Here is a 10,352-nt window from a genome sequence, read left to right as displayed (position 1 = left end):
AAAATTATAAGGCCGAGGCCTAAGGTGAAAGAATGAAGTGAAGCCCAATAAGTCATATTAAAGGCAGCCCATAAGTAAAGTGGACCGAGAGAAAAGTCAAAGAACCCAAATTCACATATGATTGTAACTTACAACCTACAACTTACTACCACCTTATTTAAGAATGGGAAGGCGGCAAGAAAAAATGGAAAATGGGGACACCTTCCATCAACTTCCTATTATCCAAGACAAGCTCCACTGCTTAAAGAGACAGGTAACCACTCATTAAGTCATTATCATTCTATGCTCCACTGAACTTATTGAATCAGTACTATTTTATGTCAAACACTGAGAATATAACCTAAATCAACGCCTAAATTTAAAAACCAATTAGAATAACTCCGCACGGACCGCATGCTTACATGCCATTATTATTAATATCATTTTTGATGCTCGGAGGTGTCCACGTGTCTCAATTAATCATGCGGGACCTTAGAACTATTGATTGGATAAGAGTTTCAGTGACGATTATCCTTATTAGCAACCGAAGAGAGATTCGAACTCAGGACCTCTTGAGTAATACACCCAACAATCCATATCGAACCACTCGACTACTAAGAGGTAGTTCTCACTTGCCACCATTAAAATATGAGTAAACGACTTTTTCCCACCCAAATAATGGCTCAATGACACTTTCCTACTTACATACTTTTAAAATACCATTTTACTACTCAAATTTATATCATGTTTTCGACACCCGCATTGTTGCGACCTTACACAACCAACATTTTCTTCCCCAATCATCATTCACCAAAACACCTCAAACCCTACTCCCGCTAACTTCTCTAATCATTGACAATCAACTGATTAGGGTTTGCACAACTGTCCCTCCCAAGCAGTGGCAGATCCAATTAATGACTAGAGTCCCCACTCAACTTTTAAAGAAGTTCAGATTTTATATTTATTTAAATTTTACACTTATAGAATTATGAGATTTTGGAAACGGAACAACCCCCACGGTAAGTTTGGATTTTGTTTTTGTAAAACCCTATTTTTAATCCTAATATATATATTTCGTATTTTTTGTAATTTTTATTTTTATGCAAGCGATCTATTAGTTTTTAAAAGTTTTATTAGAAGTGAAAATGAAATGAATAAGAACTGTTGGGTTTGCATTTAATTAAGGGGAGAAATCTAGACATTTTTACATCAGAAAGCTAATTTGGCGAGATCATGATGATAATAAGAGAATGTTGGGACAGTTTCATAATTCAAAGAAGTTGTTTTATATATAAATTGGGTTGTTTGCCAAAAATGAAGAAGAAGAGAGAAAAACCCATAAAGAAGAAAGGAAGAAGAAGCAAGGAAAAATAAAAAGAGAAGAGAGGGAAGAATGAGTTTGGTCAGTTTCATCCATTTGATTTTTCTCTACTTGAGTTGATGGTATTTGAGAACTGGACTGAGATTTATGTTATTGACATACGTTTTTATGATGAATTTGTTGAGTTACAAGGAATTGTTGATTTAGTCAAAAATTTAGTTCAGTTTAAAAAAGACATTTTGCATACATTGGTTTATAAGCTTGTGAAAGTTGCATTGCTTTTACCACTTGCGACTGCGACTGTTGAAATGACTTTTTCTATAATGAATTTTGTGAAAAGTCAGTTATGCAATCGAATGGGAGATCAATGGATGAATGATTACTTGATCACCTATATTGAGAAATATGTATTTGATACAATTGACAATAAGATGATTATCCAATGTTTTCAGAATATGAAAACTCGTCAAGGACAATTATAGAAAAATTGTTTTATTTTTACAAAAATTTTGTTTTTTAAAGATATTTATTTGTATTTTATAATTTTTTATTGAACCTCATCGTAACGAAAAAAAAAGTGTGGTTATAATTGTTTTTTTTTTTTGGGTTTATATTTTGCCCCCATAGGGTGAAATTCCCGAATTGGTGTCATTGCTCTCAAGTTAAATTCTGATCAATCTCAATCACCAAAATCTAATCTTTCATCACCAAAAGACTCATCAGCCTACTCTCTTCAACAATCCCAATAATCTAGACTAAGTTTGCTCTCTATTTATCGTTGAAATATAAATTTAACTAATAAAGTGATATTTTAAAAACCTATCAATGGAAAGTGTCACTAAACTATTATTTAGATGAAAAAAAATGGTTACCTCGTTAAAATATAGGTAATGATATAATTTCTTTTAATTTATCTGTAATTTCAAATCATTTAAGAAATTTGTACAACAAATATGACTCTTCAAATATAATAACAACACAGAACCCCACTTTGGAGTAATCTCATCTTCTACATGCAGCGTAGCGTGCATAAAGCCAATCCGCCATTAATGAACCTCAACAAACTTCACTGCACCCTCTTTAATTGCCGGCTGCCACCCACCACCTCACCACTATATAATTCATTCACGCCATCTTCTTCTACTTCTATTCTAAATTCTCTCTCTTTCAGAAATGGAGGACGGAAGGAGTCGGGTCAATGTTCACTCCATTTTAACGTCAGTGTCCAGCAGGCCGTTCGGGGCGGTCAAGACTTACCCGTTAACCCAATTGGGCCACGCCATGGGTCGCCACACGATCCATCTCATCTTCTACTATGAGAAAAGCCCACTTGGGTCGTTTGACGTGGACCCCATGAGGGAGTCTTTATCGGAGGTTCTGTCTCTCTACCCGCTTGCTACGGGTCGATTGACCCGAGATGGGGCGGGTAATTGGGAGGTTAAGTGTAATGATGCGGGTGTTCGGGTTTTAAGGGCTAGAGTTGGTGTCACGCTTGATGAATGGCTGAGATCTGCTAATGGGTATGAAGAAAGAGATCTAACGGTGTGGGAGGACATGCCTGAGTCTCCTATTACGTGGTCCCCTTTCCGGGTTCAGGTAATGCATTTCTGGTTGGACCGGGTTTGATTTTCTTTGTTGCAAATAGTTTATAAGGGTTTGCTTAGGAGTTTTTTTATGGGGTTTTTAATTAAACTGGTTTTAAAGTGTTCTAAAATCATAATTTGTCAGATTTTTTATGCATTGATTTTAATTGGCTCAAAAACCCCCCAAAACCAGTGCAGTGTATTTTTGAGGGGTTTATAAAATATCCCAAATTAGAGTTTTTTGGTTGGTTTTAAAATTTTATTCTACAAATACCTTACTAACTACAAAACTATCACAATTATATTAAAAAAAAATTAACCATATTATACGCGTCTCTAATCATATTAAATATAAAATAATTTTATGCAATTATAAAAAAAAAAAAAAATATTAAAATCTCATTTCTAGATGCTTTCTTGAATATGTAGAGCTATAATTTTTCAATCATTCTAGATGCGGCAAAGAATGGTGAAAAAAAAATAAAGAGACTTTATTACATTTGAAGTTTAAAATACTAATAAGTAGGAAACAAATAAAAAACCCTTACCTTGTAATTGAAAAAACAAAATTCCTAAGTATTGATTGAAGTTGATGTAAATTTTATGGGCATATATGTAAATTTATCATTTAAAGAATTGTCAGAACTGCTTGAAAATAAACCCCTAAGCACAGGTTGGGTGTTTTAAAAACCGCAACTAAAAACCTCTCAAAACCGCTACGGTGGTTTACCCTTATAATAGCTACCATGAAACTCTCAAGCAGACCCTAAGATTCTTGTTTATAATAAGAATAGAGTCATCCATTCATTCTGTGTTATATCAATTATTATGAGAGTAATGTTACGTTTAAAACCTATTCTTATAAACTTCTCTTATAATCCTGACGTGACAGCTGAGTTGATAATGTCATGTCAGCCTTCACCACACCAAACACTAAAATAATTTTGACTAAAAAAAAAAAAAAAAAAGGGTCATTCCTTACAAAGGAATGACCGTTTCTCATGGAAGGTCGTTCTTTAATAAAGAATAGTTATTTCTTATGACGGCTGTTTGTTTCTAGTAATGCCTTAGGTGTGGTGAGAGTTCACGTAACATTGTCAATTTACTAGCACATTAAATTTGTAAGAGAAGGTTGTGAGATTGAGTTGTAAATTATTATTGTAAAATCAATTTGCAGATTAATGATTTTGAAGGAGGAGGTTTAGCCATTGGAGTTAGCTGCACCCACATGCATGCAGACTCAACCAGCCTTGCTCTACTCCTCAAAGCATGGTCCGAGGCCAACCGCCGTCAACCCATTGCCTATCCGCCGTCCTTCCACCCGCCTACACCTCAACCTCCGTCTACAAACATTGAAACCAAATCAACCAATTACTTGGCTGCAAAATCACAGGCACATACCCCACCAGTGAAAATGGCCACAGCCACTTTCAAGTTTTCTGATTCCACCATCAAGCAGTGCATATCAAGAATCCATGACAAATGCCCTCATGCCAACCCATTTGATCTGCTAGCAGCATTGTTTTCGACGCGGATTCTGCACTTAAAGGGTCCTAAAAATGATCGTACACACTCCCTGTCTGTCTGTGTAGACTTTAGAAGGCTATTGCAAGAGCCACTTCCTTATGGATATTTTGGCAATGCTTTATATTTTTCACTTCTGTCCATAAACGCGGAAGAAATAGAATGTGGCGACTTAGGACGCATGGCAGAGTTGGTGCATTGCCATGTGTCGGGGCTTAAAGAAGAAGAATTTTGGTCGGCTTTACATTGGCTTGAATCACAGAAGGAGGGAGGGAAGTATGCACCACCATTTACAATGTATGGCCCTGAACTCACCTGTGTTAGCATGGAACACATGATTGTCGGGGATCAATCTGTGATGTACTCGGCAATCTTTGACAGTGCCAGGCCTGTCCATGTATCCTGTCATGTGGGGAATGTGGAAGGTGAAGGGTTGATACTAGTGATGCCTTCGGCAGAAGGACGTGCACGAACAGTGACGGTGACGTTGCCAGAGGAAGAGATTGCCAAGTTGAGCAAGGATCAAGCTATCTTGTGCCTAGAGCCAGAAGTCCTCTTTTGTGGAAAAGTATAGACTATTTGCTTTCAGATTGTGAATAAAAGAAAAAGTTAGCTTGAGATAGATGCTTAGTCTTCTGCAATATAAATTAAGCTTCTCTGAATTTTAGCCTCAAGATGATTGGAGGTTTTTCATTCCTCATTGAAAGTGATCACATCGAGAATAGTTGTCCAAAACATTAATAAAACATGATACTAAGTGACTAGGTACATATAATTTGGATTTTTTTTCCCTCTTATTCATGAAATATTGCATCCGAAAGAAAGATAAGTAGCATCCATAAACGTTTTAAGTTCAGACCTTGCTTGCATTTGGAGGTGTGTTTGCAAATATCCATGATGCATTCTTCATGCTTTCATAAGTTCTGTCACCCGCTACCTCGTCTATGGGTACAGCATCTGAAATTTCTTTCAGATCCTCTTTCGTAAGTTTCACCAGCAGAGAGCCAATGTTATTTTCCAGGTTCTTAATCTTAGTTGTCCCTAAAATTTAATTTAAAAAGCAAATCAGCAGTAAAAATATTCAGATAGTATTCTCTTGGTCAGATAAACAACATATAATAAAGACAATTTAAGACAAAACTAAATTGTATCAAAGGCTGACAAACCCCTAAATCGAAAGACACGTTGAATAACATGGTATCCCATGATCAGTTTTATCTTTTAGGAAATTTATGCTATCAAACACACAAATAAATAAATGAAAATAAGAAAAAAAGTACAGATTTTGTGAACCTGAAATCAAGCATAAACTTATAAACTAGTAAGTTTTTATTATTTCAATACTAAATTCAGGAAGATGAGGAGTCAGCACTAACTAGAACAACTCAGCTTTCAAAGTATGTGGTCTGCCATAAGTTTTTAAGTTCCTGACAGTTAATTAACATGAAACGGGGGACCAGAAACAAGTATTTGCCCATCAAGCATAGCATCACACAGCAATTATAGTAAAACAATGTCCACATTCTGAACATGGACGGCAAAACTATATTCATCTTATTGTTTTTTGTACACCCTTCAAAGATTAAAGGTACAAGCATGAAAGAAAGTCTATTACTTCAAACGGATGGGCAAGTTTTATACCAAGTTACCCGTCTACATTTGATCAATTGATATTACAACCCAGTGAAGCAATAATCCAACAATCTCATTATCAAAAGGCTAATCAGAAGTCCAAAAAAAGAGTTCTCTCCAATGATAATTGACATTGAAAATCACAGACCTGTTGCCTGTACCATCATATCCAGTTGTACAAAATTTAAGTTATTTGACAATTATGGAGTTACTGGGTTTGGCATAATGAACTTCCCTAAACCGAGCTAATTTTGTCAGATTCAATGAAATTTACATATGGTCCTATGTCTGAAGAACACTTCAAAGAGAGAAAAGAAGGTTTGTTAGATGAGATGTCCTGTAGTTGGCATGTGAGTGTATGTCCAGCTTTCAATGGATCTTTCCTTCGGCTAAACATATGGCCAATGAATTCTTCAATGGACCACAACCATAAACTCCATATGGACTTTCAATTGCAGCAGCATTTTAATGAATTATAAATATTAGTTTTAAAATGAATAACGGTGAAAACCTGGACCAATTTTTTCTGAACATGTTTTCAATTAGTGGCTTCAAAAATATACACTGCATTGGCAACATTGTATTGTAATAGAACCTTGACAATATATTTTACTGCGGTTCTCCAATATTCACTGTCCACATATACTAATTAGAAAAGAAAGCTACTCACCAGGAATAGGTACAACATCATCTCCTTGTTCCAAGACCCATGCCAGAGCTAGTTGAGCAGGAGTGCAGTTATGCTTTACAGAAAGGTTTGCTATACGAGTATAAATGTTCTTGTTCTTTTCCAAGTTCTCTCCCTTGTAACGAGGATGTGAGGCCTTAAAAAGCAAACAACTAATTGTCATTAAGTCACATAATTTTCTGAGCAGAAAGGGAGAACTTTTGATTTGCTAATAATTCTGAAAATGGTTCTAAATATTGTCAAACAGGTTCTTTTGGTTTCACTGAAAACTCTTTAACCATTATACGAAACTTTATTTCTGAGGAGAAAAGAATTAAATTTCAGGAGTAATGAAACTTTTGAAGCTAATAGCAACTCCTTGGAAAGACTTTAATAACTTTCTTTTAGGATATGCAGAACATTTAATCTAAATGAAGCTGAAGTAGAGTTGTTTCCTGACAATTTTCATGCAGCCATTTTCCTATGACACAAACCCATGGGATGACTATTGATGAAAAACATACCAATAAGCTATTCGCAGGTAAGCTTTCCACAGCAGCTCTGCCGCCAAAAAACCCACGACCAAGAGGACTGTATGGGACAATTCCGATGCCAAGCTCCCTGCATGCTTAAACGCATCTAAACTTGAGCCTCATATTTCTAAACAACATATTTGAATATACAGGATTTACAGCAAGCCCTACTGAAGACTCATCAACCACCAAACTAAACTTTTTCCATAGAAAATTAATATAGAGAAGAAAACTTTCCACAGCATATTTACTCGAGTAAAAGATTTAGGAAATTCTTATGTTCCCAAAAATTAGATACAAAAACATAAGGTTCTAAATGGGAATAGATCAATATGTTACGACACACTCTTCTTAGGTTTCTGGAAGAAGAGATACTAAGTAGGATGGTTGCAAAGCAATTTAAACAAACCTGCAAAGTGGTATTATCTCTTCCTCAATATCACGAGTCCAAAGTGAATATTCCATTTGTAAAGCTGTGATGGGATGAACTGCATGGGCCCTTCTAATTGTGTCTGGGCTGGCCTCAGATAAGCCAATGTACTTGATTTTTCCCTCTTCCACCAGCTTCTTAAGCTCACCAATCTACAATCAAGGAAAAAGAAAAGCAGTTTGTAACATATTCTACCAATTAGTTCCCACCATCATTGAAATGGAATAATGAGTCTTCAAAGTATTTCAATATTGTAATTGATGACAAAATTTCAAAAGATTGATGAGGTATAGCTGAAAGAAGATGACAAATATCACTCACAGTTTCCTCTATAGGAATTGTTGTGTCTATTCTGTGTTGATAATACAGATCAATGTATTCCACACCAAGGCGCTTCAAACTAGCCTCACAACATGAACGCACATACTCGGGGGTGCCTTTCACAATCATACCTGTAGGTGTCATTCCTGCAATGCCGCACTTTGTGGCTAGCTGAATTTTCTCTCTTGGCAGTTGCTTCAAGGCCTGAAAGTTGAACATTTTTCACTAACTTCCAAAAAGTTAACAAAGAATTTCATCTTAGAGTATCCTCAATCCTTCGAGTAAAACATATGTAAAGCACCACAACAAAGGTAATTCTCTGAGATTCTACCTTTTTTATATATTAACCAGTAGAAGCAAAAATATGTGAAAATTTGAAGCTATTATAAATGACAACCTCAATAAATTCACAATAAAAAAACTAACCTTGCCAACCATAACTTCATTAGAATGGGCTCCGTATACATCAGCAGTATCAAAGAAGGTGATCCCCTCACTGAAGGCGTCTGTAATTATTGAAATGCCATCCTCTTCGGAGAGCGGAGCATTATACATGCCGGTCAGGCCCATACACCCAAAGCCTAACTTTGAGACCTATAGTAAGACAAACAAGCCATGTACATTTTGACATCAAATGGGCATTGAAATATCTAAAATAGCTAAACTTTGTTCTAATTACATAGCATTTTAAATCGCATCACTTCGAATGATGCCACTTAAAATCAACTAGCAGATATCAATAAATAATGTCATTTGAAGTTTACTGTCAAGAAATAAGATTGTCGATGGGATATGTTAAACATATGAGGAATAGGAGCTCATTTCTCTATAAAACCCTACATCAAAACTCAATCCAAAATGTTTGATCACCAAGAATAAAAAAAGAGAGGGAAAATTCTACAATCTTTGCAAATTGACTGAAGGGAAAATTTTGTAATCTTTGCCCATTAACTGAAACGAACTCGGATTCACAGAAGCATTAACTAAAGAAATATACATTCTTGCGAGTATTCAAATACATCCACAAGTAAAATGGTTGTTGAAAGAAGTGATAGGAGAATTCATTTACCTCAAGTCCTTGGGTTCCCAGTTTGACTCTTGGAACTTGGACTTTGTTCTTGTCTTCTGCCATCTTCTAAGTTGCGGCTAGCTTTCTTCTGTTTCGGTTGATTGCTTTGGAGCTTGATGACAAGTTTGAGCTGAAGCAATGAGATGGTTTGTTAGTTGGTGAGTTTGATGGAGTGGGGAAGGTGAAGGTGGTAGGTGTGAGAAAGGTTCCTTTTGGTGGTAGTTGTGTATTCAGTACGTTGGTTGAGAATCAGAGAAAATTCATTCACACCACTAAGGTTCTAAATGATTACTTGGCGACCCACTTGTTTCTGAAACTAATACTGACACCCCGAATTTTAACTGTAGTTATCTCAAATCAAAAGGAGCAAGAATTTTTTGGTCTTTTGATATTATATAAAAGCTTAAACGAGATAAGATTAGGATTAGTCTAAAACGAACAAGAAAAAAACTTTGTTGATAACAACCACTAGATGACCCGACGATAAAAGAGTAAAATAAGGTTCTATGAGTTATTGAGTTCGATCCCCCCAAACATTAAGAGGGATGACCACTGAGACTCTTATCTGACCGACAGTTTTAGGGTCTCAGAGATTAGTTGAGGTGTATATAAGTTGACCCGGATACCCCCAGTGATTAAAAAAAAACCTGAAAGTTTCAGAACCCTGAAAATTAGTTGAATTGTGTACAAACTAGTCCGGATAACTTTGGTTAGCTAGTGATTTATTACGTATCAAAGGGCCATACAACCGCCCAAAACAGCTGATTTTTAAAAGACGCAAAGATTGTATCAAATAACCGTTCTTTCTTTTGTGTTTGGAGTGGTGCTGAAATCTGGAAGTCGAATTCGGATAGTGAATTTTCTTGAAATAATTTTGCTCATAGGGACTGGTTTGGTTTAGTTTTAATTATGCTCACCCGTTTCAATTCATATGGTTATTTTGGCACTGTGCATTTGTCTCTTCTGTATGATAAATCAGCAAGAAATGGAACCCATGTGTCTGTCTCAAGGAAGAGGAGTTTTGGTCAGCTTTTCAATGGCATGAATTACAGGAGGGAGGGAAGTAAACACCATCATTTACAATGAATGGTCCTTGACTCATCTGAGTTGGCATGGGACACACCATGGCGATTGATCCACTATGTCCTGGACCATTTATGAGTTGGCATGGGACACACCATGGAGATTGATCCACTATGTCCTGGACCATTTATGACAGCACCAGGCCTGTCATGTAGAAGGTGAAGGGTTGATACCGGCGATGCCTTTGGCAGTGGACTCGCAGGCATGGTG

At 36.2% G+C, this 10,352-nt stretch overlaps 2 protein-coding genes across 2 annotated transcripts; one reads left to right on the top strand and one right to left on the bottom strand.

Moving 5' to 3' along the window:
- The first annotated feature begins 2,466 nt into the window (after positions 1 to 2,466).
- On the top strand, positions 2,467 to 5,007 carry LOC116122421 (hydroxycinnamoyltransferase 1-like). Its single transcript, XM_031408271.1, has 2 exons — positions 2,467 to 2,896; positions 4,061 to 5,007. The coding sequence occupies exons 1-2, from the start codon at positions 2,474 to 2,476 to the stop codon at positions 4,979 to 4,981; spliced, it is 1,344 nt and encodes a 447-aa protein (XP_031264131.1). The 5' UTR covers positions 2,467 to 2,473; the 3' UTR covers positions 4,982 to 5,007.
- Positions 5,008 to 5,065: 58 nt separating this feature from the next.
- On the bottom strand, positions 5,066 to 9,262 carry LOC116122422 (probable aldo-keto reductase 1). Its single transcript, XM_031408272.1, has 7 exons — positions 9,060 to 9,262; positions 8,417 to 8,584; positions 7,991 to 8,194; positions 7,649 to 7,821; positions 7,231 to 7,327; positions 6,710 to 6,863; positions 5,066 to 5,448 (listed from the first exon to the last, which is right to left on the bottom strand). The coding sequence occupies exons 1-7, from the start codon at positions 9,120 to 9,122 to the stop codon at positions 5,261 to 5,263; spliced, it is 1,047 nt and encodes a 348-aa protein (XP_031264132.1). The 5' UTR covers positions 9,123 to 9,262; the 3' UTR covers positions 5,066 to 5,260.
- Between the last annotated feature and the right edge of the window lie 1,090 nt (positions 9,263 to 10,352).

Source organism: Pistacia vera, unplaced genomic scaffold (genome assembly GCF_008641045.1).
Source record: "Pistacia vera cultivar Batoury unplaced genomic scaffold, PisVer_v2 Contig1338, whole genome shotgun sequence".
Taxonomy (NCBI): Eukaryota; Viridiplantae; Streptophyta; class Magnoliopsida; order Sapindales; family Anacardiaceae; genus Pistacia; species Pistacia vera.
The sequence above is the reverse complement of the archived record's forward strand: the minus strand, read 5'-3'. Positions and strand labels throughout refer to the sequence as shown.